Raw genomic sequence first — 27,860 nt, 5'->3', positions numbered from 1 at the left:
TGCTAAAAATGTATCTTTGGGGGAATCTTATCTTTACTCTCAAGTCATGACAAGGCACAGTTAGCAGAAAAGCACCCCCAACCACTGCAGGAGCACAAAGTTAACACAAACCTACTTTATTATGATGGGAAGTGTTGAGTCTACGTGCTGCGATTTGGTTTAGTATAAGAGAGCAGTGATAAAACACTTGCTTCCTCCAACTTTTTGTCATATCTTTGTTGAACTGAATTGATGTGACTATTGAGTGTTAAATGCATTCACTGGTACACAGCCCTACATCATGGGGAGTGAGGACACTGACTCCTGCAGGGTCCTCCCAGTGCCTCTCTCAATCTCTTTCTTTTTTTAATATATATAAATATATATAGTTGAGAACTGTCTTGTATATAACAGTAATGTAGCAATAAATGTGCCATTTTTAATAACAGATTATACCTTTTCCAATGTCTGGCTTTTGAATATTGTATACATAAAAAGGAAAATAAAGGAAAACATTGTAATAAAGGGATTACTGTAGTGCGGAAGATGAATTTGTTCATATTTTCTATTGCTGGCCGCCGAATAAATAACTAATGCACGTGTCAGCTTTATGAATATGAAACCAAGGCACCACATTCAATCCAAGCAGACATACCAGCTAATACAATTGATTTCATGAAGTCAACATGGCGCAGGACTGGAGTATTAATTGTAGGCGGATGGCTGCCAAAGGTCTGTGTCGTAAACACAGATCCTTTTTCTTTTTTTCGGAGTGTGGCCTGAAACGACCCTGAGCTGCCGCACGCACACACCGCGCAGCTCATTTGAGTCAGGCGTCAGCGGAGGCAGCCCGGGGTCCTTCAGAGCCGTCCACAGTGCCTGGAGGGAAGCAGCGCCGGAGAGAGAAGGTCAGGATGGTCCAGAAAATACTCAATAAGTTCATCGGTGCCAAGTACATGACTATCCTGAGGACGTGGTGAGTTTCGGCCACAACACGGGAGCTAACCAGCACTGGAAATAGATTTTTTTATTAATTTCCATCGTGTTGTAAACAAACAGGCTACGCCCCCGTGTCCTTCTGCATGACGTTTATAAGTCGACATTAGCTTCGCCTGTCCTTTTATGTCCTATAAGCTTTACTAGCTGCACTAGTTAGCATCGCTTGTTAGCGTCCCCGTGTTGACGAGTGAACAACCAGTGAAGGAGACGAGTTATATCGATATGATCGTGCAGGTTTTAGTCAGGCACAGCTGTGTCTGCCCTGTCGAAAATTTCAACCCTAGTTCAGCACATAACTGTTTGTCAATAAACTTGTCCCCTGAATCATCATTCGATTGATGTTTTCTAACCTGCAGTGAATTATAAGTTACAGTGTGAGTATCTTAAAAAAAAGTATTTTGATTATATAGTATTAAAATAGTCCAATAGATGCATTCTCTCTTAAACAGCTTGTTTCTGTATATGCATACTGGCAGCACAGTGATCTCACTGACCTTGCAAAAAAGTAGGTCAACCATTGCTGACTAGACATTGATAAGATTATATCATAATTAAAGGCAAATTATTCTTACTGATCAGAAACATTTTTGATTAATGTCAGATTAATTCATACTTTTGTCAGCAATTTATTAAACGTTTTTCTATTTTTTTTTAAATACACAGCTGGATGGATAAAAATGTTTTTTTGATTCTGATCATTAGTAATCACCAGCAACATAAAGTATGAGATTCACAACCACTGAATTGCATTTCCTGAATTTAATTATCTTCAGGAAATTAATTACGATTTTTAAAATGTCATTTGGGGTTTGTGTCTAGACTTAGAAGATGTTGAACCTAACGAATGTCATTAGAAATACTGTGTATTTTGTAAAATATTTATGCGTACAAGAAGCAGTTATGCAGTATATATATTTGCATTATAGTCTATTTCTTGTATGATTTCTTGTTTCATTTATATGTCACATGTTATCTTTCTTCTAGGGTACCTAACATGGTTGCCTGGGGAGCAGTGGGCGGTGTGGCTCTGATCCACTTCACAGACTGGCGGTTGTTTCTAGACTATGTGCCGTACGTTAAAGGGAAGTTCAGCGACGATGAATAAAGTCTCGCACAACTCTAAAATGTGAGTCCACTGCCAATGTGACCAGCACGTGTGCAACTGAGCTTTTTTTGTGGCACACTTTGTTTAGTTGGATTGCCCGTTAGCTTTAGCCACACCCATGCACTCCAGATAAGAAAGCGACAGGTGTAGACACAGGGGGGGGGGGGCATGACAGGTGCTAAACTGCATCTGCGCAGACAGTGAGGTCAGAGATGCCTCAGACATCTGCAGTGTTTTCCACAGGCTGGGAACACAGGCCACAGAGAGCAGGACACCTGTCATCAGACAGGCTTTATGCTTCTGTCTAATCTAGAGCTTTACAAAGTCAGTGAACGACAAAGATAAAAAAAAGATAAGACTATATGCCTTAAGCAGAATTCAAGTGTAGTGAACTATAGTGATGTTGCAATTAAATCTTGATTGAAATACTGAAATGATGAGTAAATAAGTGTGACTCTGTACATTATCTATATTAAGACAATACTGTGGATATCACAATTAGTGTTTTCTTATAGTTAGCAGACAAAAATCAGTATAATACAATATTGTGACCTAAATGCCTAACAGTATCCATTATATCATTGATATAATTACAGATATTATATCCCTGTTGGAAGCTACATATCTCTCTTCCCCCACCCCCTGAAACCTTTGGGTATGGTACCACCTGAACCTGTTCACTTATGTCAGATGAGGAAGTTTGTGAAGCGGGAAACAGGTTCCCAGCCTCAGGGACAGGAAGGATGTGCTTCTCATACATTCAAACTGATTTGTGTTGTGCTGTACATTTTGTTTCATTGTTGAACTAGTGACTGGGCTGTGTCTCCGCCTGCAGGACCAGAGCTTGGGAATGGGCATACAGTATATGGGTGGATTGCTTGCACATCGAAAAACTTAAGTAGGACGACCCTGGCTCAGCCATCAGTCTCTGGGGACTTGTTAGGAAGGAGGTGGACTTCGGGACGCAATCTGTGGAAATTCATTTTCCAGTATTATTAAATGTGAATAAAGCTTTAATGTTCTACATTGTGTCCATTTTTGTCTCCTTCAAATTTCCAACTGTCGATGCTATTTTTAAAACTGTGTTCACATAAATCAGCTCACATATCCCTTTTTTTGTTTGAGGTGATTTTGAAGGAGTGGCTCTGTAGATGTGATCTATGCAAACTGTTCACGATTGTTTGTTTTGTCAAAATTGTTATTGTGAAATATTTGATGAAATGAAGACAATGCATTCGTAAAGTATCTGAATATATACTTCACCAATAGTGCATGATTACAAATATGGAATAAAAAGTCATAACAAGCCTACAGCTGCACACTGAGGCCATTTTCAATCTGACATTAGGCTAATTTTTTGCGGCTGGCTGCGAAATTTGCGTGGATAATGTCTTTCATTTCTCCCATCGAAGGGGGAGGGGACTGAAAGAGGAGAGGGGAGAAGGGATTTAACATAGCGAGAGGGAGAAAACGAGATAGTGTCTTCAAGATGGATAAAAACGAGTAAGTACCCCATCATTAGGGCGAGAAACCCGCGGACAGAGATGTTTGTAGCCTTTGATAAGTGGAGGGTCGTCTGCATAACAAAGTATGTTTATCATCGATCAGACTAAAAATGCTCTCGGTGGTCTCGCAGCTTTTGGCAGACAGCAGCGCTCTGCAGCCGGGATGTGTGTGTGTGTGTGTTTTCTGTTGCCTCTCTGTCTTTAATATGCCTCATATCCACAGCTAATGTTGGACGGAGCATGGAGTCGGTGCACTGCGTCGACAGGTTTGTATTCCGTCGTGAGGTTTTCAAGCCTCGGACGCAGATCGGATGTTTCCTGCAGCTGAACACTGTAGATGTGTGACATGCTGCCTTAAAATGGTGTCTGTGTTTAATCGATGAGCTCCACTCGGTCCATTCATAAAAGCCGGCTCCAGACCGCCGGCTGACATCGGGGGGGATTGTCGAGGTGAAGCGGCTCCGCTCACCAACATGAACTTTTTAGGCTTTTTTTTCAACAGTTCGAAGCCGCTGCAGGTGAATGTTTATATTTTTACTACATCCGGTTATTTGAATGATTCTGCTACACGTGTGATCGTTGCCACCGCATCTGTGTTTCGTCGCTATTTACGGTCTAGTTGCAGCTGCAGCCTGATTTATGTTTCCCATAGGTTAACGTCGCTGTGCAGGTAGCACTCTGCGTCAAGCTAAACAGGAGGTAAATTAGCACTTCCGTTAGGCCATTTCAGAATAAAAGACCAAGACCCAAAATGGTTGTGGAGGGTATTACATTCTGCCCGACCCCGTTGTGTTGAGATTAAGCTAAAGAGTTTAAACGGAGAAATAAAACCTAAACAAATGTCTAAAAGCATTGATATATATTTTAAATTCAACACAGTATGTGACATCAACTGAAGATACTAACTTTAATATCTTCCCAAGTCAACCATTAAATTTCAAGCTCAAATTGATTCAAAGTGACATAATAAAATATGATTTGATATATCATTATCAAGTGTTTTAATTGACCCAACCAGATTTGCTTTAAATCCAAGTTTATTATTGAATCTTACACATCTACCTTAGAGTTTTATTATTATAAATATTTAAAACATTGATGAAAATTAGTTTTCTTGCATAATTATACTTTTCTGCACGTTTTTCATAAAGCTTTTTTTGCTGAGGTAAATTGCTTCAAGATTATACCTAATTTGCAAGGTACATCTGATTGCTTAAAACATTTAGACGACAGGAACTTGATCTTTAGTCTTCATGTGATGCCATAACTCCACAGACTGTGGTTCATGACGACAATACTTGCTTGTTAATCTGCTTCATACCTCTTCATATGCGTCCAATGCGCTAAACATCAAAGAAAATACTTTGCACTAAAAACCCTAATCCAGCTCTGATTGGTGACGACTAATATTTTATTCTGAAATCCAACACCCAGTGACTTCCTGTCACTTGCGCTGTCTTCACGCAGCGGCGACGTCCCCTGTTTTCCTCGCGGATGTGGCCCCTCGCGGCCGCTGTAGCGAGGCGGGGTAGTGACGCGGCCGAGGTTCGGCGGCGGAGCGATCTGCGAAACGACAAAGGGAAGAGGAGACGTCGCTGGCGGCGGACAGAACTCGTTTCGGGGACGCATGTTGTAATATGGTCGAAACAAAAGCGTGAGGAGCGATAGGCCTGTCCTTCTCCTCTAAAGTAGACCGACAGCTACACGTAGTTAAGCGGCGTCGCTTCCCGCTGTAACTTTTCAGTGGATTAATAGGCTGCTCGCGGGGGAAATGGAGAAGAAAAGGTGGGATTGCACTGCTCTCCCCAAGGGCTGGAAAATGGAAGAAGTGACCAGAAAGTCGGGTTTGTCCGCTGGAAAAAGCGATGTCTATTATTTTAGGTACTAAAACGAACCGGGGGGCTCGTAAAGAGAAACTTCATGTGGGGAGGGGAGGTGTGTGGTGGGGGGGCAGGAGGTGTGTGAGGAGGAGGTGGGTGGCGGGTCGGTATAAAGTTTGGGGATGTGAGGGAGGAGGAGGCGGAGGGAGACGGAGCCGGGCTGCGAGGCCACACGGGCCGGGCTCCTCTGCCTCCGCCGCCGGGAGGAGGAGCGAACTGACCCGGGCTCACCGGCAGCAGCTGACGAGGCCTCCGATGACTCACACAGGAACCAGCCCAGTGTCATTACCCGTCTTGTGTGTTTACTGATCTGCCATTGAAGTGAATGAACGACGCCAGATTTGTTTCCATTTAGCAGAGGAGAGGAGCACGATGAGGAGCAGAGGCAGGACAGGGGGGAGGCGGGTCGGTTGTATAGTCTGTGGTAGGCGACCTGTGTTCACTCCTCCTGCTGTTTCCTGTGTGGTGATGTAACACACATCTGCATGACGCCCTGGCACCTGTCCACCCGCAGCTGTGTTGCTCGGGTTCCACAACAAACCGAGAAAGATGCTCCCACAGTGTCTCCATCCAGACATGTGTGTTGATCTTGTCATGTTAACTCACAGACACTCACAGGTTATACATCGTGTTTGGATATTTCTATATAAACTCATGTCTGCTCCTCATGCTACCAACGAGCTTTTAATTCAGATCAGGGCCTCAGTTTTTTCAGATTGCTTCCATTTCGCAGCGCGGTGTGATGTGGGTTCAGTCTCATCTCTCATTTGGATGTGCTCTGGTTGTGCTCTGACTTGTTGCATGTTGTTGTTACTTATCTGTCTGTTGTGCCTTCATCCTTGTTCTGTTCTCTGTGTGGTTTTGTGTGTGTGTGTCTTGTGTTCTGTTCTGACCTGTCTTGTACTTGTGGCTACATGGTGACGGTTGTGGTGAGTGGAGTGGTTTTTCTCATGTCCTGTCCACTGCCTCTCCTCCACCAGTCCCTCCGGGAAGAAGTTTCGGAGCAAGCCTCAGCTGGCCCGTTACCTTGGCAACCAGATGGACCTCAGCTCCTTCGACTTCCGCACGGGGAAGATGCTCATGAGCAAGCTGAACAAGAACCGCCAGAGGCTGCGATACGACAACAACAACCAGAACAAGGTGAGAACAAACTGACCGTGAGACACATGGGACGCCTGTGACCTGAGGGATCCGATCACTAGTGGACAGATCCAGGTTCAGGTCTCAAAGACCACATTCAGGAGGGTTCTGGGATGCATGTGGCATTATATTTCCTGCTGCGTGAGAGCATCCTGAGCCACACATGAGGGACCACTCACTCGGCTGATGTCTCTATTTTCATGCTGCTCGGTATCCATACACTTTTTTGTTTGTAGCCACGTCCACAATAACAACACTAATCCCCACATAATCGCTGATACTTCTCAAATTGGTGTAATCTTTCTTCACAGCTGTTACACAAGTTTCATCCAGCTCCTCCTGACATCGTCACACACACATACAAACACAGTGGCCACATCTATAAACTCAGACTGGGTGAAAACAACCTAATTTAGTTTTCGCGAACCCAAATTACGTGTTATTTGCCTATAGAGCGGGCAAGTGAGATCCAATCAAAAGCACTTACATTAGCGGATTCATTTCAATGTCAGGTGTGAACATATACTTAGTGCTGTCCACTTGTGTTCAGATGACGGATGTTAATACCAGGTCTGAACAGGACCTATGTTCATATTACACTCTGTTTACTATATAGTGACCATAGGAAGTCCAAGTGTGGAGCAGAAAGTCATCCATGGCGTGGAACAATACTTTAATAGATGCAAAAATAACATGTAGCAGCACTACACCTACACATTTTAATTTTTACCGCTAGTTACAGAGTAAAATATTAAGTGAGTGAAGCCATTGCAAACATTGCTTCTGGAAAATGTGCAGACAATCGGTTCTGGACATTTTCCGGAGTTGCTTTTGACACCTGAAGAACGCAGCAGGAGATTGTTCGAGTCAGTCTCCTTCACAACAGCAGGAAAATGTGTGAAACATTCAGGCGAGGAGTGACACCTGTGGAGCAGGAGGCAGAACATAAAGTATCTATTCTGCTGCGTAAAAGAGTTGTTTTTGTTAACATCACATCGACTGCAGCGTTGGGTCATATGGACTCTTCTTGTCTTTTTAGTTTTATATCTTTTTGGTGTCTTCTACGTGTATGACACTTACATTTCATCCTGAGATGTTTGTTTTCTTTTTGTTTAGCTTTTTTCAGTTTTGCATCCGCCCCCAGCACCCCCACTCTTTCTGGACATTTTCAGGACATTTTCCTGCTGTATTCTCTCAAGGGCTTCCCATTCTACATTTTCTGGAGTTTTTACGAGGGGAGGCTGGAAGGTTCTCGGAGAGATTGTCGGGATCAGCTGACTTACTGTATATCTGCGTCCTCACATACAGCCCCCTCTGAAAGTTTCAGGAGAATGTCTGGAATTCAGCGCATATCTGAAAGCAGCATAAGTGAAAGAAGGAGCTATATTGTACACTGCCTTTACTTTCAGCAGGTGGAGTTGTGTTTTAACTCTAGTTGGAAAACATGGTTTTAGTTTCAACTCTACAGGTAAAATGTTCAACGTCAACAAGAAACAATAATTTAGTGTAAATAGAGGTGAAAATCTTCTCGGGCTGATTGTTGCTGGTGCCGTATTTTAAACAGCTACAAAGTTAGCTAAAAACCAGAACCGGAAAGGCTCTAGTGTAGAAGTAGGTCTATATTGAAAATAGAACTTGATAATAGTACCATAACTTAAAAATACTTAATTCAAATCAAACCAAAAGTGGCTTTTACATTTTTTTTCAAACACGCAGTGAACCTTTGTTTTACAGGGCCACAGTCAAACCAGTTTCTTTTATTTACTGGTTCACTTCAGTCAACTCTTAAATCCACAGACGCAGCAAAAGCTTTGTTCTCGTTTGAATGGCTTCATGTGGTCTTAAAATAACCTGGTGCACGTGTGTTTTCTCTCCTGTCCATCCTGCCCTTGGGTCTTTGAAGGGAAAACCTGACTTGAACACATCACTGCCAGTCAGACAGACGGCCTCCATCTTTAAGCAGCCTGTTACCAAGGTTACCAACCATCCCAGCAACAAAGTGAAGACGGACCCTCAGAAAGCCGTGGACCAGCCCAGACAGGTACACAGCATCTGTCCGTCACAGTTAACATCTTCCCACATAAACCGGAGACATGTGTTTTCTGACTGTCACTGTTTTATTGTTCACAGCTTTTCTGGGAGAAGAAACTCGGAGGTCTAAATGCTTATGACATTGCAGAGGAGCTGGTGAAAACAATGGAACTGCCTAAAGGCCTGCAAGGTAAATACACCAATTACACATTGTTTATTTTCCTTAAATATCATTTAAGTGTGTTTTTAATATAATTGTTTAATTAAATGTATTCATAAGGTTATATTAAAGGGTAATGCTGCACCAGAGTAAGCATGAAGCCATGAGCATATAAGAGTATTAAAAACACAAGGATGTTTGAATACCAAGTAAAATGAGTATTACAGAGTTAAGCAATGCTTTTAGAATATAGAGTCGGAGGCGGCCTATAGCTCACCTGATTAGCTGGTGCTCCACATCGGCTGCAGGTTGGGTTTGAACCCGACCTGCTGCTGCACATCTCCCCGGCTCTGTCTCCCCATTTTATACTTGTCTTATCTAGGCTAAATACTCTAAAGCTGTCTTTCAACAAAAAAAATTAATGAAAATATAGTCGGGAGTTACAGATTCAAGTAGCTTTTAGCAGATTTTTCAGAAACCGTTATGTCTATGATATCACTAAATCCGAGTGGAGTTTTAAGAAACGTACATGTTTAAAAAAAAAAAAAAAAATCTGATAATTATTCCGTTGTTCTCTCAGGTGTTGGTCCCGGCTGCTCAGATAAGACTCTATTGTCGGCCATTGCGAGCGCGCTTCACACCAGCGCCGCTCCCATCACCGGCCAGCTGTCTGCAGCTGTAGAGAAGAACCCGGGAGTGTGGCTCAACACGGCACAGCCGCTATGCAAAGCTTTTATTGTCACCGATGAGGACATCAGGTGGGCGGTCACCGAACACAACTCTACACAGTTTGAACATCTGTTGGAATGTGGGCCAAGGAAACAGTTGTGTAACAAATTGTGCTAAGATCTTGTCACTTCTTGTGTAGATTGACTGTCATATCTGTTTTTGTGGTATTGACTTCTGTTGGTCAAAGCGAAACACCCACTATAACCATAATGGCAATCACACTTCAACCAAGGCCCAACAGACCCCTTAAACTCCACACTACACAAAGTCCTTCATGTTTGTTGGGACACAGTTGTGAACATTTTTTGAAGATATATATTAACAGTTCATTTCCTGCTGAATCCACATCTTCTCAGCAACACATTAAGGGTGGTAACAGGTAGCCCAATTTGTTTCTCTACCGACTGAGAAAAGCCTGCACCCCTTATGAAACCACATTCAAATCCGTGAGATCCAGATTTTTACTTGGATCTGGAGCAAATTAACCGTTAACAGTCTGTGTGGAGCGCAAAAGAGGGGGAACACATTGACCAAAATGCATCGACTATAACCTTTAATTTTATTTGCATTCACGTGTCGATAGAGATCAGCCAAAATGTTGTCTGGACTTAAAACAAAAAGTATTGCTGTTTGTGTTTTGTGAGGAGAAACGTTCTTGTCGGACTGTAAACTGTGTACGGCAAACGGATGACAAAGTTTTGGCCCAGATATCCGCTGTCTACACAGGTGCAATTGGTGAATATGTCAAAAGAACAACATTTTCATAAGAGTGATACAACTTCCTGAATTTGCCTCTTAGTATGGATCCGTGCCAAAATAGTATGACTTCTTTCTTGGCAATGTTGTTCCATCATTCAAAGTTTCATGAAAATACATTAGGAAATACAGAGGTGAAACTATACCCTCCTAAATTGAGGTAAAATGGTAAAGAAATAATTAAAATATCTGCCAAATTTGAAAATTTGTATTTTGCCCAAAGATGACAGGCTGGTCTCTGTTTGAAAATTTCCAGATTCCATAACAAGTGACCCGGCTCTCTGTAAAAACCATCTGCTGTGTGCTGATTCTGTGGATGTTATGAGCAGCTGTAACTGCCAACTGTAACAGCTTCCTGTTGTGTTTGTGTGTAGGAAACAGGAGGAGCTGGTGTACAGTGTGAGGAAAAGGCTGGAGGAGGCGCTGATGGCTGATATGATGGCCCACGTCGAGGAGTCTGCCAACCAGGGGGAGTCTCTGAAGGATGAGGGCAACAGCAGCGAAGACATGGAGAGCGCATAGCACAGGTCGGTCAGGGGACGAGTACATGGCATCAAATAAAATAACGGAAAATTTGTGAGCTTGTGATTTTATTCCACTTGGGACACAAAGGACAATAAATAAGATCTGAATGTATTTTTCTGTTTCTACTTCTGTTTCTTGCCATTTGCTGAGTTAAAATGATTTTATTTGAGATCTATCCTAATTGTTGATATCTTTTCCTTTTAGGGTTTTGTAAAGCCTGGTTCGGTTCATTCAACGGCTTCACACACACACACACACACACGACTATGAAGAGTAGGAGCCCTTCACCAGTCCAGCCATGAAGACCCCTGCCCCAGTACCAACATGAACCTGATTCCCTCCAGAACAGCCTAAAGAACTGAGTCTCTAATGCGCCCATTCAGCATTAACTCCTCTGGATGGGATTCGCTGACTCCAACGGCCATTGAAATATACTCAATGATTCTCTTTTAAATTGACTTCAACTGAACTGGCAAATATTCTTAATAACTTATCTACAGTGTCAAATTCCATTGTTGATGATCATGTGCATACTTCTTAGTAGAAGGCTTTGAGTGGGTTTGTAGTTTTTGCGACAATCAGGTCATTTCCAAACATTTAACGTCAGCAAAGGGTTCATTTGGGTGTTAATGCTTCTTTTCTGGGCAGATTTGAAATGAATGTTTTGTATTCTTGGCTCGTCTCCCTCTTAATTTCCATGATGCACTTCATTCATAGTTCGATAAGACACACAGAGAGAGAGCCCTCTTTTCGAGGGTTTTGAGCTCACTTGAATCAGCTTCAGGGCCATACTGCAGATGTACTTTGAAGCTTGTGTTCATCCATCAGAGGGGACAGAGTCAACTTTTATATTGTTACCTCAAAGAAATATCCTCCATGTCACCTGTGTCACCCTGTGAGTCACGTTCAGTACCGACCAAAGAGGAAGCTCGTCATATTTGAGAAGCGTTGAGGTCATTGACTTTTGTCTGTATTTGAAAACATGATGAGCACAATAGTGAAGAAATGACTTGAAACCTCTTTCTGTAGTACAGCTGTTACTGTTTTTAACTCTTATCATCATATATAAATATATATTTACGTAGGTGCTGAGTGATGTTGGTAAACATTGCTGTTAGGTGCCAAGGCTTTGTTTCTGTGTGTCAACATTACCACACACACGTGCTGCCTCCTCGCAAAACACATGCGCAAATTTGGTGACAGCAAATGACAGATTATAGTTTTAATGTCTTTTCATTTATTATCAGAGTAATAATAGTTTATTTTATTCTGTCTCCCTGTATGTCAAAGCTTGATGGTGAATAATTTGATTCACATTATTAAAAATTCCCTTTTCGATATCAGCAGGCTGATTGCTGAAATGAATTTGATTGTATTACTTATTAAAATGAGTCAGTATGTCGGTAAATCTGCTGTTGGTGTTTTTATTTTCTCTCTTAAAAATGTCTCTTTACATTCACCATTTTATTACCTCTACCAAGATTAATGTGTTTGTGTGTGTTTGTACGTCTACAGCAAGATAAGTCAAACACAGAGGACTGATATTTGAGTGTGGGGAGTTTTGTGCAGCTCTGAATAAAAATCTGGATCATGTGAATTAAAATGTTGTTAAATAAGAGGCGGGTGAATGTGCTCTGTATTTAGGTGTATCTGACCCCCCCCCCCCTCACTAAGAAGGGCTGTCTTAAAGCCCCTCTGCCTTGCAGGAATAAGTCAGAAGGGACAAACTCCTCCATCCAGATTAACAGTTAACGTGACAGTGCCAATGCTTTTATGTGCAAAGTGGACAAAGTGCAAAATGCTGTCACCTGCACTGACAGTGGCTCCGCAGATGAGTAGAGGATACACCGGTGTCTTCGTGTCAACCTCCTGCCTTTCTGATCTTCAAAGTTATGTCGCTGCTCACGCTTTAAAGTAGTCGAAAAGTAGTCGATATGGCAACACTGGAGCTTTACAGTAAGGTAAGACTGAATGTAATCGAGTGTGTCTCTTTCTTTTCTTAGAATTTTTAAAGTAATTCACCCTTCATAAATGTATACATTACAAACACAACCGCTGTTTTGTAAGATGTGTATTTGTCAGTCCTTTTCCAGTTCTATACATTTTGATAAACTCTATCCCTAATGTCCAAATCATTACTTTTCTTCATTTGTGTTCTTCAGCCAATAGTTGATAGATTTCCTGTTAAAAAATCTGCAAAAACGTTGCTTTTTTTATTCTCATTTCTATGAACAATGGTCAATAATCTATAAATCTGTACTGATCAGAATGTGGATTGAAACTGACGTATTAGTTGGTGAATTAGACATGTTGGACGTAAATAATAACTAATCCATGTAGGCAATTTAGAGGAGGATGACTAGTGTTAATTTTTAACACTGTTTAGGAGGCTTTTATGCTGATGGGTCACAAATCTGTGAGGGTGAGGCCAGGAAGTGTGACATGTACCTGCACAGTGTTAGAGAGTGAAATAAAAAATGCTTCTCTTCCGGACTCCACGTTGTTATAACATATGGCAAATGTGTTTTCCATTTCTATTATTCAATGCAGTATTTTAATAGTTTATCATCACAATTGTCTGTTTCTTCCTCAGGGGGCTGGTGTGTGGATTCCTGATCCGGATGAAGTCTGGGTTTCAGCCCAACTCCTCCAGGACTACACTCCTGGAGAGAAACATCTGCTGCTGCAGCTCTCTAATGGAAAGGTGACCCACATGAAAGCTGTAACATCCCTCCAATATTTTCACAAAGTACTTACTGGTCTCCCTCCCCCAAAATAGACCTCTGACTTCCTTTCCCATTGACAGGAGATGCATTACCCAGTGGGCTCTCCTGCTGATCTCCCACTGTTGGGGAACCCCGACATCCTGGAAGGGGAAAACGATCTCACGGCTCTCAGCTTCCTCCATGAGCCGGCTGTCCTGCACAACCTGCGGGTTCGATTCCTGGACTACAACAGCATCTACACGTACTGTGGTGAGCCTGGAACAGATGGAGGCAGAGGACAGAGGAAGATTGATGGAAATCTTAGGGATGACTCTCACAGTGGAAATGGGGACAATGTACCTGCAAGTGTTCCTGCACTGGCCAAATGCTAGAAGCAGAAACGGGAAGCCACTATGTGCTTCTGTTTGAATAATTAGAAACACATAACTTATAATGACCATATTTACTGTTAAGATCATGATTTAACATCTAAGAAATATGCTCCACAGCTCACACTTTTAGATTTCTTTACATCTACCTAGTTGTGTCAAGAAAATTTACTTAAAATCCTTCGATGATCCCACTTGTCTGCATTGACGGTCAAGTGTAAATACACATTGTACTTCTCTGTCCATTGTGCATTGTGTAGTATGTATACGTCCTCTCAGTACAGATAGATAGATTCTTTAGTTGTCCCTGTAGGGAAGTTGTTTTGCTTCAATAATCACAGAGCGTTTCCACACCAATATAAAAACATGAAGATATACCCAACACTTACATTTACATGGCACCTTTAAGCAGCTCATCATTGTGGAATAAAGGACATTTTGGATCTTTTTTCTGTAAATAGTTTAAATTAGGAGGCGAGACGATTCCTCTCATCACCCAGAATGATACTTGCCCGATTGGCGACTGTTTCTGTTTATATATTCTACTGTTTATCTATTACCACACTCATGCTGATGCTCATGTTTCAGGTATCGTTTTAGTGGCCATTAATCCCTATGACCAGCTCCACATCTACGGAGAGGAGGTGATCGATGCTTACAGTGGTCAGGACATGGCCGACATCGAACCTCACATCTTTTCAGTGGCAGAGGAGGCCTACCGCACCATGACCAGGTCAGACCTCAAAGATCAGAACCCATTGGACTTTAAAGGGATAGTTCCTCTAAGAGGGAAAATGCACTCTTTATCTATTCGCCACTATGCCGATGGTTGAAGTGTTTGAGTCCACAAAACACACTGGAAACGTCAGGGCTTACAGCACAATGTTTTTTCTGTTGTTTTTATTACAATTGAAGAATCAGTCACCAATTGTATTGTGTATAAGTTTTTTGTGGACTCAAACACTTCGCCCACCCCTCTATAAGCATAGTGGTGAGAAGATAATGAGTGCATTTTCATTCTTGAGTGAACCATCCCTTTAACTGAGTGTTTGTTGGCCCTTTGCAGCTGTGATGTTAACATTTAATACACTCTATCACTTATAGTGATAAACCTGCAGATATGAGCGTGTATGAGATGTATAAATATGTTGGTAGGGAGGAGAAAAACCAGTCGATCATCATCAGTGGGGAGTCAGGATCAGGAAAAACTGTCTCAGCCAAATTCACCATGAGATACTTTGCTGTGGTCGGAGGAGCAGCCAAGCAGACCAGTGTGGAGGAGAGAGTCTTGGCTTCTAACCCTATCATGGAGGTGAGGAGGGAAATGTGTCACTTACTCTTAGTTACAGTATGGGATGTCATATAAAGATATAAAATAATCAAATAAAAAAACGAATAATTTGTGTCATTACCCACAGTCCATTGGAAATGCTAAAACCACTCGAAATGACAACAGCAGTCGTTTTGGGAAATACATCGAGATCGGCTTTGGTAGAAAGGGAGACATCATCGGTGCTAAAATGAGGACGTATCTACTGGAGAAGTCACGGGTCGTCTTCCAGGTACACATTGACTCACATTTCTGTTTTATTTTTTAACATATATATTGTTAAAAGGTGCTATCTGTGAGTTCTGTGACACATATACATACATATACATATACATCTGATATTTGTTTGTATGAAAGGCTTCTTCAGAGAGGAACTACCACATCTTCTACCAGCTGTGTGCCTCCAGAGAGCTGCCTGAAATGAGGTCCCTCAAACTGGGTGAGACTGAATCACAGGCGACGCTCTGAACCACGTTCACATGAAACACTCTGTGTATATAGTCGTGATGTCACATGCAGTCCGAGAGCGATGAGGGTAAATTTCCTTCCTTTCCCAGATGCACCCGAGAATTTCCGCTACACCAATCAGGGAGGAGAGATGCAGATTCCTGGTGCTGATGATGTGTTAGACCTGGAGCGCACTCGAAATGCTTTCACCATCCTGGGTATGGAGTATTTAAATTCACACGTTGCACCTTTTCAATCAATCAACCAATCAATCAATCAATCAATCAGACTTTATTTATAAATCTCACACAAACAGAATGTAACACAAAAACTCCCCCCTCAAGTACACACACACACACACACACACACACACACACACACACACACACACACACACACACACACACACACACACACACACACACACACACACACACACACACACACACACACACACACACACACACACCATCCTAAATTATGTAGAATTAACAAAACAGATTGACGTATTTCTAAAAATTGCAGGTGTTCAGCCTGACCAGCAGATGGAGCTCTTCAGGATCCTCTCAGCTATTCTACACCTGGGAAATGCCAAGATCCAAGCCAGTGGGAGAAGTTCTGATAAGAGTTATATTGATGTAAAGAATTTTTTACTTTTGTACTTACGCCCACAAGGCTGCAGTTATTCTTTAAACACATTTGTACTCATGTATCTGTCACTAAGTGCATCCCTGTAGCAATTGACCTCTCTCTGTATCTCTTCCAGGCAGATGACCGCTCCCTGGCCGTCTTCTCCCAGCTTCTTGGAGTTGAGGGACCTCAGATGGCTCACTGGCTGTGTCATCGCAGGCTGGCTGTAGGGGGAGAGATGCTGGTCAAGCCGAGGTCCGGGCAGCAGGCCACAGAGGCCAGAGATGCTCTGGCTAAACACATCTACGGCCAGTTGTTCACATGGACCGTCCAGAGACTTAACTCAGCCCTGCGCTCCCAGAGGGGACAGACCAGATCCTTCATAGGGGTCCTAGATATCTATGGGTGAGTGATCTGGCTTGGTGGCATTAAATACAAGAAGATATGTAGTGTATAGTTGAATTGACGAGTCTTTGTCTCGGAGCAGGTTTGAGACCTTTGATCGGAACAGTTTTGAGCAGTTCTGTATAAATTATGCAAACGAGAAGCTCCAGCAGCAGTTCAACAGGGTAAGCCACTGACTGAGGATTTGTGTGTGTGATTGTTTTTACAACCAGAGGCACTGGACTCACACCTGCCAGCAGCTAAATGATTTTCAGTGTCTGTCACCATCTTCATTAAGTTCAGCCTGTCACTTCATCACTTACTCCTACACTGTTTAATTCGTCAGTCACAGATGTAACATGCAGACACTTGTCTCAGTGTAAATCCTGTCTTCAGTTCTACAGTTTAATGCACTCGCAATACCTGCGTCTTATTCTTCTTTCTCTATCACGATCAGTGTTTGATATTTTTCTGTTTTTCTAAGAGCTGATGTGTTTCCCTGCAGCACGTGTTTCACTTGGAGCAGGAGGAGTATGTCCGGGAGGAGCTGGCCTGGAGCAAGATTGAATTCAGTGACAATCAGCAGTGCATCAACCTCGTCGAGGGACAACTGGGCCTGTTTGATCTGTTAGATGAGGAGTGCAGGGTCAGACACGCCTTCTCTCTCTCCCTCTCTCTCTCTCTCTCGCCTCTGGGGGGCTATGTTTTCGGCTGCGTTAGATATCAGGGTTATGCAAAAACTACTGGTCTGATTACTGTGAAGGATAGTGGTCAGGAGAGAACCCATGAAGTTTTGATGAGATCAGGATCAGAATTTTTATTTCCACTTTCTTTAACATTGTGAGGGTGTTTTGTTTGACAATTTTCACAAATTCCCTTTGGCCTCTGTGAAAATATTCTGTGTTTATGATCAGATGCCTAAAGGCTCAGACGAGAGCTGGGTACGGAAGCTGTACGACCAGCACCTGAGCAGCAAGCCCCACCCTCACTTCCAGAAACCTCGCATGTCAAACAGCGCCTTCATCGTTCTGCACTTTGCTGACCTGGTGAGTGACGAAGGTCCAAACTCCTCACGCAATTCAGTTCATGATAGTTCAAGCTAATACAACGACATTATAGAAAACACAACAGCAAAAGTTAAGTCACAGCAGTAAAAAAGAAGTTACAACACGAATAAGAAAACAAAAGGGCAAATAAAAACACTCCAAGTAAAGGGAAAAAACATATAATTAGAGAAGCACAATGGCAAAAAAACAAAACACGACAACAAATCATAACACAAGTAGAGAGGGTGCAGATCCAATCATTGACGATCATTGTGGATATAGCAGTTAGAAGTTCATGTTGTGTGATTTGTTCCTCAGGGCCACCATAATAACTGGATGAGAACTGTAGTGAATCAACATTCATCGCTGTCCATTATTGAAGATGAAGCTGTCGTCATGACTGTGAAAGTGATTTGTGTTTCTCTGCTGTGTTTGTATCATTTCCTTTCAGGTGCAGTATGAATGTGAAGGATTTCTAAACAAGAATCGAGACACAGTCTATGAGGAGCTTGTTAATATCATGAAAGCGAGTCAGGTAGATATATGCTAATGTGACAAATTTCATGAATATATTTATTTTGCATGTGACTAGTGAATCCATAACCCTTGTGTTTGAATGTGTGTGTGTGTGTGTGTGTGTCAGTCTGAGCTTGTGGCCGAGTTGTTCCAGCAGCAGGAGAACGTGCCCTCTGTGGCCAATGGGAGTGTTCGCTCAGGGAAAAGAGCGACCAGAGAGCACAGGCTGACGGTGGGCTTCCAGGTGAGCTGCTTTTCAGTCACTGATGCTTCACTCCATTTCCTACTGCAGACAGTTAACAGTGAGTCTGTTGTTTGTGCCTGTCAGTTCCGTCAGTCCCTACAGATGCTGATGGACACCCTCAACAGCACCACCCCTCACTACGTCCGCTGCATCAAACCCAACGACCTCAAAGAGCCGTTCATGTAAGTCTCACAGTTGTGACTGTTTGCAGTATTTTGTGTTAAAGATGTGGAAACACACTAAATGACACACAACATCTTCTCCGGGTTAGGTTTGACCCCAAGAGGACAGTGCAACAGCTGAGAGCCTGTGGGGTGCTGGAGACCATTCGTATCAGTGCTGCAGGTTTTCCATCCAGGTAGTGAGGACTTCCTCACACATTCAAAGCTCTCATCCAGAACTGAGCATTTAAAATGGCATTAACTGTCACCTACGAATGAAATAGACACCAGAGGGCCAGAGGTTTTGTAAGTTTTGTTTATAAAATAAACTCTTAGATGTCGTTTTTATCTTACAAGCACCATGTTTCGCTTTGTGAGAGATTGGTATCGACCTGACGTGATCTTGTTATTCATCGATCTGTGGTTACCAAAGGTGACAAGGCCTTTTCTGTTGGAAACACATCATCTATTGAGATCAGACAGGCAGCTTTGTCAAGGGGTTATGTTTTTCCCCTTTTCCTTTTGTTGGTTGGTTTGTATGTTTGTTAGCAAGATTACACAATAACAACTGAACAACTTTCCACAAAAAGTTGATTGAAGGTTGTGGTCAAGAAAGAACCTGTTACATTTTAGGGCAGATTCAGATTAGAGGGCAGTTGCACTTTCGTTAAAATTGTGAGATCGGGCATTTTTCAAAGATTTCATGATAAAAAATATGATTTCAAGTTTAGATAATCCATTTTTCCTCAATCACTCCCATGTGAAATCAACACAGTCCCTGGGGAACACAATAGTGTCAATAGGGGCTTTATTAATGGACTGTATATTATCAACCCTGAATGCAGGCACATTATGAAAAAAAAGGACATACTTCTGAACTGAACCTGTTTTTCCAGGTGGACGTACGAGGAGTTCTTCAGCAGGTACCGTGTCCTTCTGCGAGGGCCTCAGAGTCTGGAGCAGGCGCAGGCCTCGTGTCAACGGACTCTGCCTCAGATCATCTCAGACCCGGACCAGTACTGCTTCGGAAAGACCAAGGTGTTTTTCAGGGCCGGTCAGGTGGCTCTCCTGGAGAGGCTGAGGGCCGAGAGGCTGCGTGAGGCTGCTGTGGTCATCCAGAGCCGGGTCAGAGGATGGCTGTCCCGGATCAGATTCACCAGGGTCCTCTGGGCCACTGTCACCATACAGAGATACAGCAGAGGAGCTCTGGCCAGACGGTGAGGAGGAGAGAAACTATATCTATATCCAAGAAGTTGTTTTTCTCTGGATCACACACATGTTCTTCCTCAAAACTTATCTAAGTAGTATTTGCCTCTTTGTCACATTGGCGACAGACTGGCCCTGACCCTGCGCTACACCAAGGCTGCCTTAGTGATCCAGAAGATGTACCGCATGGTGGTGGTCCGACAGCTGTTCCTCATGATCCGCCAAGCCACTATCACCATCCAGGCCTTCACCAGGGGCACACTGGCACGCCGCACATACAGACAGGTCAGCACAGTCAGAACAAACCTCCTCTTGTCCATCTGCGCTGTGTTTTATAGCCTCTTATTTTGATCTTTTGAAAGGAGCAAGCTTCAGGGACATAACCTGAACCGATGAAACATTTGGACTCTTTTCTCTCTCCTCAGTTGGTTGCAGAACGGGCCACTGTGTTGCTTCAGGCGAGAGTGCGTGGGTGGTTGGCGAGGCGGGCGTACAGGCGAGTGCGTGCGGCGGTGGTGTTCATGCAGTGCTGCGTGCGCCGCAGGGCCGCCAGGAGAAGGCTGCTGAAACTGAAGAGCGAGGCCCGATCCGTGGAGAGGTACCGAGAGCTCAACACGGGCATGGAGGTCAAAGTGATGCAGCTGCAGCTACGAGCCGACCAGGAGGTGGGCTAAGGGTTTCAGGACTGGGTGTGATCCACTGATGGGATCCATTTGAGCTCTAAAACGTCTGCGTTGAGATGTGATTTCATAATTATATGATAATGTGTGTATGTGTCCAGGCCAGAGAGAGGGCTGCTCTGAAAGAGACCCTGCATGCAGAGCGAGAGGCCGCCTCTGCTGAGCTGGAGGCTCTGAGGCTGATCATACAGAGACTGGAGAGCCAGAAACACGAGAGGCCTCCGCCCTGCTCAGACATCAGTGAGAAGAAGGAAGAGAAGAGGAAGAGAGCTGAGGACAAAGCTGCTCAGGAGATCCTGCAGCTCACACAAGTAGGCCAGAGAGTGACAGAAAACATCTCGAACAACAGTGGTGATATTACTCAAGTAAAAGTACAAATAGACAAAAATGTTCTCAAGTTGTTCCACTGCAGGATAAAAGTAAGTTAGTACTTGCTTTTAAATGGACTTATAGTATTGAAAGTAAAAGTCTTTGATGAGTGTCTCCTATTCCCTAATGCAACAGACTACTAAATCATTATGACTCAACCTTTTCTTAATGGGGTTTTACCAGCAGTGATGCTGCCGCTGCAGGAGGCGGGGCCTAATGTTATGTTCCCGCTCTGATTAGATCGATGAACAAATCCCCTTTACCTTATTGATTATTTTTCAATATATAAAAACATTGTGAACATGTAACACAGTGCATTATAAAATATAGTGGAGGGCTCAGATATTTGCTGATATAAGAAGTGGAGTGAAAGTGAATCTCTCTCACTAAAGATGCATGAAAAATTTACTTAAGTTCAGTAACAAAGTAAATGTACTTCTCTGCATCCCACCACTTTCTGGTAATGAATATTTCACCATTCTTATTTTCTATTGAATTATTCAGGTTTTACTCACTGATTCTCTTTCTTTCTTATTTTTTAAGGAGTTGCAAACGCTGCAGAGAGAAAAAGATGATTTTAGCAAAGAGAGAGAAGAACTCTCTGCTCGATTACTTGAACAAGAAAAAGCTAAAGAAGGTGAGCTCCTTTACAGCTTCATACACTCTCTCTGTTTTTTCTCCTCACACTGTTTCCTGTATACTTCCTCTTCTTGTGTGTGTGTGTGCGCGTGCGTGTGTGTGTGTTTGTGTGCAGAGTGTGTCCATCAGGCTGTGTCCCAGGCGAGTGCGGCTCTGAGGGTGGAGCTGGATGAAGAGAGGAGAAAGTACCAGGGCCTCCTGAGAGAGTTCACCCGACTGGAGCAGAGATACGATAACCTCCGAGAGATGAGTCTGCTCACTGAGGTTCACAAACACACTGAGCCACCCACTGAAAGAACTCCACACTAACACAGTTTGGGTGTTAAACTCCATCTTGGTTGCTGAGTGTGTTTATTTTTCCTCCTCATGACAGCGCACCAGTGGCCACAGGAGGACAGACTCCACCCAGAGTCAGAGCTTTGAGCCTCCCTCACCCACCCTACTGTCACCCCAGTCCCTCACCCCTCTCCCCCTGTCACCCTTCCCGTTTGCCTTCCCCTCTCCTGAGGAGGTTCGCAGGGTCAGCGTGACGTCTCCCTGCCGGGAGAGGACACTCTCTGTGTGTAGCTCAGAAACAACAATGGTGAGATGATGTAGGAGTCAAAGAGAAACAAAATGATATTTGTTGAGTTATTTTGTCTTATATCAAATTTTCCCGTTGTATTTGTTTGAGCTCGACCGATGTATCAGTCCTACCTACTTTCTGTAATTTTTTTGTGAAATTTTGGTGATAGAAATTCATCCGGCAAAAAGTGTACTTCATAGATGTGCAAAGATTTTTTCTATTGTGATAAATATCTGCCAAAATGAGTCTTTGGCAGATATTTATGTGTCTGCATACAGAATAAACAAGGCAGTAAGTGTACATCTCACATTTAAAAAGTTTATTCAGGTTATATATATATTTGGTTGTATTTGTATTATGAAGTTTATGGTTAAACTGTAAAACTTATTAAGCCTTAAACAAATTTCTCTTTCATAAGGGTTTGATAACAAAATCTTAGTCCTCATGGCAAATTATTTTAAAAATGTATATCAGTAATTATCCCTAATATTGGTATCAACATCGGCCTAAAAAATCGGCCTTTTTTCTCACTGTGTTCTTGTTTGCTCTGACAGGACTCGTTGATGGAGAAGATGGACGTGGCCAAGGACCCGGCTGTGAAGATGAGAGGAGAGGACCTGGCACACGCCTACGACGCCGTACGAGTGGCCAACAAGTCCGTCAGTCGTCTGTCACCACTGACTCATCCCTGTGGTTTTTATGCTGGGATTTATATGTGATGGATAAACTCTGTCCTCTTGTTTCATCTCGCCCTCTGTGGGTGTCAGGTTCCTGGAGAGTCAGCTGCGTAACCAGCGCAGTCAGTGGGAGGAGGAGCTGGAGGCTCTGAGGAACCAAGCATCCTCTGCTTCTTCCTCTGCATCACAGCCACAGGTATGGAGGTGGCCATCTGTGGTGCATGAAGGACTCTGTTGAAAGCTTATGTATAAACTGAGTCCTGAACTGTTGTTGCTCTCATGCTCTCATCCTCACCTCCTTCTGTTATCTCCCAGCATTTCTTTCTTACATAACCAGTCAACAATGTAAGAGTCAGTGTATTGTGGAGTGCAGCTGCCCTCACAATCCCCTGCTGGCAATGCTGTTTTACTTAAAGCTCTTTGTCTGTTGCACTCGTGTCGAGTCACTTGGGTCGAGGGCGCTGGATAAAACCCCGAATCCCACATGTGAGTGTGTGTTTGTGGTTGAAGGAGCTGCAGGAGCTGCTGGAGGCCAGAGAGCAAGAGTGTGTCAGACTGAGGAGAGAGCTGAAGGAGCTGAGAAGCACCGTGTCACTCAGACGACTCCTCACTCAAGGTGATGCCTCATTTCTACCATGAAAAAGTCTACGATTTTAAATTCTTGTTTGGGGATTTTTGTTTTAAAATCTTCAGAATAACTTAATCTTATATTAATAAGGAGTAAGAAGCGATATTTGGAGCATTACCTTATATTGCTCTTAAAAAAAAAATAATGCATAATGTACTTTTCAGACAGTTAAAATATGAACTTAGAAATGATAAAATATCCAATTTTTAGTTATTGTGTTTATCTTGGTATTTATTTCAACGATGCTGGTTTGTGAGTTGTTTTGTTTTATTTCCAGTTTTTCCATCAGCTTTGACCGCGGAGAGCTCGTCGTGTCCGTTCCAACCGAAGCCGGCAGCAGTCTGTGGTCTGCTGGAGTGTAGGAAGAGAGACGAAGCAAAGCTCATGAAGAACCTCATCACAGGTGAGACTGAGCCCCTGCCCACCTTCACCTTCATCTACACATCTTTTTATACACCTTCACCAGAATATCAAAGGTGCATTAATGCTTTAAATGCTCACTTTATATCAGACACAGTTTTTCTCTCGGAAATGTTGAATGCTCTGTTACCCGTGAAATCTAAAGCACTTCTGTCCGTTCTGAGAGAGGGATTCCCTCACTTCTGACTATCTGAGGTTTTTGCATTTTTCCCCTTTTGATTCTATTTATCGTGTTGGTACTTTTTCACTCTAGTGGGGGGGTTCTTAGCAGAGGATGTCGCACCCTGTGCAGACTGCTAAGCGCTATGAGCTAAATTTGGATTTGTGAATATGCTCAACAAAAACATAATTAGATGTATCAATTAAAGGTTTCAATACATTTTCTGTTTGATCTCAGTAACCTTAGGAGTGTCGTTCACACTCAGTTTGAAGTCAAACCTTAAATTTGGCTTTTCACTTTATGTCTGAGATTGCCTCCAGCCCCCTGTGACTCTTATAATAATTGTATAATAATATATATAATTATTATAAAATATATAATGTATTGTATAATAATATAATAACAAAGTGGTATTGGTAGGAGGTAGAGTGTATCCCCCATCCTACCAAGTGTCCTTGGGCATGATACTGAGTGTGTGTGAGCTTTGAGTGGTCATCAGGAGTAGAAAAGTATAAATACAGCTATTTACCATTTATAGATAATGAAAGAGACATTTTACGGAAGTAATGTTTGACTGCACTCGTACCTTTTAGACCCTTGATTCAGATAAACTTGTTCAATCAGCCTCAGTGACTGGATTTGTCCTCAGATGAGTGTCCATATGTTTTTGTGCACACGTGTGATTCAAATATGAACACATGAGCTTGTGCAGACACTCTACATTAGACTGAATTCCAGTCCTGTATGCGCTGATCCGACCACATCAAGAGACCATAGCTATGAAGTGTTGCTGTACTTGAGTCACAAGAACAAAATCACGTCTGACAGGTATGACCTGACCAAGTTCACTGTGCTCTTCTCTCTCGTCTGTGACGTCCAGACATTCGTGTGGACACCGCCCTGTCTCTGCCTCCCGGTCTCCCTGCTATCGTGCTTTCCCTGTGTGTCCGCCAGGCCGACTGCAGCAGGGACCAGACTCACGCTCGCTCGCTCTGTAGCGCTGCTGTCACTGCTGTGAAGGCAGCTCTGAAGGTAACCTGAGCTCTGAACCTGCTCACTGTACCAGATGGTTGAGGATGAATGTGTGAGGACAGGTCATGTCACGTCAGGTAGATTGTCACTCACAGAGAGACAGGCACAGATAACTTTGAAACTCTTTCCTGTGATCGCCACCGATAGTTTTGTCTTGTGAGTCGAACTGCAACAATCTGCTTACTATGGAGAAACTAAACCACAGCAAAACCCAGTATACTGTTTATTTCCATGTGACAACATGACTTCTTCTCTCCTCTGTTCCTGCAGAAACATAACAACAATATAGATGTGACAGCTCTGTGGCTGAAGAACGTTTGTGTGTTGCACGACCTGCTGACCCAGCACTCCCCAAAACAGGCAGGAGGAGCATCCATTTTTTATTTTTTTATTTTATTTATTTGTTGTATATTTATCTTATACTTCAATGTGTGATTATGATGTGTATTTTAGATTAATAATTATATTTTTTATCTGCTTTCTGTATTTTGTCACTTTCTTAAATAAGTGGTAAAAAACCATATTTAATAACTGATTATTTTTCTTGATGGGATAAGTCACGGTCTCACAGAGAAATTCCCAATATATTTTACGATGTGAATGTATTTGTTACTTTTCAGACCCTTGATTCAACTGAACTGGCTCCAATGATTCACGCCCTGAGCGACCTCTGCATCCAGGCCTATCAGCAGCTCCTCTCCATCACTGAGACACGCCTGCAGAACATCATAGGTGCCACTACACGCTGAGGATGATACCCATGCTAGTGCCTCAGCTTCTCCGGTTCACTCACACGCTGCTTATCTCGTCTCCCTCAGTCCCCGCCATGCTGGAGTCTGAAACCATCCCTGGTCTCTCTGGCTCAGCTGTGAAGTTGGGAGCATCCAGGAAGCGAGCCGGCTCGGACCCCCGGACAGCAGCAGGTGTTGCTCCCACCATAGCGTCGGTGCTGAGGGAGCTGGGAGCCCTTCACGCTGCCATGACCCATCAGGCTCTGCCCGCACCGCTGATGGAACAGGCCTTTCACCAGCTCACCTACCTCATCTCGGCCTCTGCTCTGAACAGCCTGCTGCTGCGGAAGGACGTGTGCTGCTGGAATCGGGGCATGCAAATACGGTATCAATACACACACATATACTGTACATACATATGCAACATTTCCCAATATGTCAACTGCAACTTCATTTGGACTACACAGAGAACTTGCTGACATGTTTGTTGCTAGTTTATATAAAGTAGAACACTTTTTTTCTTTTTGAAGGTGTTAAATACACTGAACTTACCGATTATTTATTGTGATCGATAAATTATTTTTCAATCACCACAAAACTTATATATACATATCGTGACACTTTTATATACTGTATATATACTGCAACGACTGAAGAATCATGGATAGATACTGCCCTTAATTCATATAATGTCTCATGCTACTACTTGCGACAATATCTTCCAATGCCAAAGGATCTAAACTCACGTTTTCAGAGTCTTGTTTATGTCCATTAACCACCTAAATGTCCACATTCATATATTTTTACAGCTTTTAACATAAAAAATGTGTTTTCTAACAAAATGAAACCCAGCAAATCTCTGAATAGTGACAAATAGCCATCTTGGTTTCTTAAAGCCCAAGATGATGTTTGCTTAAAAAAAATACAAAAATGGTCAGGTGTGAAAAGCTGGTACCAGTGAGGGTCAACGTGTGTGATTGAAAATGACTGAAACGCTGAAATAATGGATTATTGTCTTCCTCTTGACATACAGCTACAATGTGAGCCTGTTGGAGGAGTGGCTGCGTAGCCGTAATCTGCAGGCAGGGGGCGCTGTGGCCACGCTGGAGCCTCTGATCCAGGCAGTTCAGCTTCTCCAGACTGGGAAAAAAACTGAGGCGGAGGCACAGGCCCTAGTTCAGACCTGCAGTGCACTGTCCAGCCAGCAGGTGGGGCTCTCTGTCATCTGCTATCAAGAGAAAATGTTTTCTTTTTGTGTTATAATATTTTTGTCTAACTGTCTGCTGGTGTGTTATCTTTGTTGTACAGATAGTGAAGATTCTGACCCTCTACACTCCTCACAGTGACCTTGAAGAAAGAGTCTCACTGAATTTCATCCGTACTGTCCAGGTGCAGTTCAGATTTACAGCTGTCACATGTTTGATTATCATTTAAGAAGTAATGCGTCTCATGTCGGTCTTCTTTATCTTCGCTCGCCTGCAGGGGCTTCTGAAAGGCCGCTCTGACTCCCAGCCTCCACAGCTCTTACTGGACGTGAGGCGAGTGTTTCCTGTCACTTTCCTCTACTCGCCTCCCACCGGGCTCCTCGCTGAGCAGTTAGTCATCCCAGACGCCCTCAAGATTTCCTTTCTACGCAGAGTCTAGAAAACAGGACGTCTGGCCTCTTGGGTTCAGTGTCACTGCCTACGTATTGGATTTAGTGAAATTGGATTACTTTTAACAGGGTGTGTTGTGAATTTAATTCCTCTTCCATTTATCTTTCCAGGGACCTTAATTTGTCCGATGAACCTGTTAATCATTTCACCTCAGCTAACTAACTGGTGTTTAAAATGGCATGAATGCTAATGAAGACAAGGAATATAAAGTTTTTTTTAATGGGTAAATTCCCGAATTAGGCATTTATATATTCAGAAATAGAAAAGTAGAACTACAGCTTAACAAACAGGCAATGAACTGAAGCTTTTTTCTCCATCTTTTATTGGAAGCAGGAACACAGTGGGACATCAGCCCCAATCAACCCCCAATAAGAACAACCAGAATATAAAAAAAAAAAAAATTAGAAACATCTTGTGTATAAAAAAAATTCCCATGC

At 43.0% G+C, this 27,860-nt stretch overlaps 3 protein-coding genes across 6 annotated transcripts; all 3 read left to right on the top strand.

Moving 5' to 3' along the window:
- Window positions 1–819: 819 nt before the first annotated feature.
- LOC133010337 (cytochrome b-c1 complex subunit 10-like) lies at window positions 820–3,107 on the top strand. 2 transcript variants are annotated; one of them, XM_061077881.1, is made up of 3 exons: window positions 820–955; window positions 1,963–2,104; window positions 2,919–3,107. In XM_061077881.1, exons 1-2 carry the CDS (start codon window positions 894–896, stop codon window positions 2,081–2,083), a joined length of 183 nt encoding a protein of 60 aa, XP_060933864.1. In that variant the 5' UTR covers window positions 820–893; the 3' UTR covers window positions 2,084–2,104; window positions 2,919–3,107. The 2 variants fall into 2 exon arrangements, with proteins under 2 accessions (XP_060933864.1, XP_060933863.1); XM_061077880.1 differs by having other exon boundaries at window positions 823–955; window positions 2,893–3,107.
- A 450-nt stretch (window positions 3,108–3,557) lies between these two features.
- mbd3b (methyl-CpG binding domain protein 3b) lies at window positions 3,558–12,217 on the top strand. Of its 3 annotated transcripts, none has more exons than XM_061077959.1 (7): window positions 3,558–3,586; window positions 6,449–6,608; window positions 8,512–8,649; window positions 8,739–8,829; window positions 9,380–9,557; window positions 10,659–10,811; window positions 11,014–12,217. In XM_061077959.1, exons 1-6 carry the CDS (start codon window positions 3,573–3,575, stop codon window positions 10,804–10,806), a joined length of 729 nt encoding a protein of 242 aa, XP_060933942.1. In that variant the 5' UTR covers window positions 3,558–3,572; the 3' UTR covers window positions 10,807–10,811; window positions 11,014–12,217. The 3 variants fall into 3 exon arrangements, with proteins under 3 accessions (XP_060933942.1, XP_060933941.1, XP_060933940.1); XM_061077958.1 differs by lacking the exon at window positions 3,558–3,586 and adding an exon at window positions 5,154–5,373; XM_061077957.1 differs by lacking the exon at window positions 3,558–3,586 and adding an exon at window positions 5,154–5,469.
- A 526-nt stretch (window positions 12,218–12,743) lies between these two features.
- si:dkey-110c1.10 (unconventional myosin-Vb) lies at window positions 12,744–27,412 on the top strand. The gene is made up of 35 exons (XM_061078358.1): window positions 12,744–12,770; window positions 13,403–13,513; window positions 13,616–13,784; window positions 14,492–14,636; window positions 15,059–15,215; window positions 15,322–15,465; window positions 15,591–15,672; window positions 15,791–15,898; window positions 16,206–16,318; window positions 16,447–16,715; window positions 16,798–16,879; window positions 17,200–17,340; window positions 17,609–17,740; window positions 18,192–18,275; window positions 18,384–18,500; window positions 18,585–18,682; window positions 18,772–18,858; window positions 19,558–19,878; window positions 19,996–20,152; window positions 20,293–20,532; window positions 20,649–20,858; window positions 21,460–21,553; window positions 21,671–21,819; window positions 21,929–22,138; window positions 22,675–22,775; window positions 22,888–22,993; window positions 23,308–23,413; window positions 23,703–23,828; window positions 24,886–25,037; window positions 25,308–25,397; window positions 25,658–25,769; window positions 25,856–26,153; window positions 26,802–26,976; window positions 27,077–27,157; window positions 27,251–27,412. Exons 1-35 carry the CDS (start codon window positions 12,744–12,746, stop codon window positions 27,410–27,412), a joined length of 4,956 nt encoding a protein of 1,651 aa, XP_060934341.1.
- The last annotated feature ends 448 nt before the right edge of the window (window positions 27,413–27,860 follow it).

This window comes from Limanda limanda, chromosome 9, assembly GCF_963576545.1.
Source record: "Limanda limanda chromosome 9, fLimLim1.1, whole genome shotgun sequence".
Classification (NCBI taxonomy): Eukaryota; Metazoa; Chordata; class Actinopteri; order Pleuronectiformes; family Pleuronectidae; genus Limanda; species Limanda limanda.
The sequence above is the reverse complement of the archived record's forward strand: the minus strand, read 5'-3'. Positions and strand labels throughout refer to the sequence as shown.

Coding starts and splice junctions, on each gene's coding strand:
- LOC133010337 (XM_061077881.1), top strand. CDS start 894: ATGGTCCAGAAAATACTCAATAAGTTCATCGGTGCCAAGTACATGACT. Junction 956..1,962: donor ATGACTATCCTGAGGACGTG/GTGAGTTTCGGC, acceptor TCTTTCTTCTAG/GGTACCTAACATGGTTGCCT.
- si:dkey-110c1.10 (XM_061078358.1), top strand. CDS start 12,744: ATGGCAACACTGGAGCTTTACAGTAAG. Junction 13,514..13,615: donor TGCAGCTCTCTAATGGAAAG/GTGACCCACATG, acceptor TCCCATTGACAG/GAGATGCATTACCCAGTGGG. Junction 20,153..20,292: donor CACGCCGCACATACAGACAG/GTCAGCACAGTC, acceptor CTCTCTCCTCAG/TTGGTTGCAGAACGGGCCAC.
- mbd3b (XM_061077957.1), top strand. CDS start 5,360: ATGGAGAAGAAAAGGTGGGATTGCACTGCTCTCCCCAAGGGCTGGAAA. Junction 5,470..6,448: donor AGCGATGTCTATTATTTTAG/GTACTAAAACGA, acceptor CTCCTCCACCAG/TCCCTCCGGGAAGAAGTTTC. Junction 9,558..10,658: donor GTCACCGATGAGGACATCAG/GTGGGCGGTCAC, acceptor GTTTGTGTGTAG/GAAACAGGAGGAGCTGGTGT.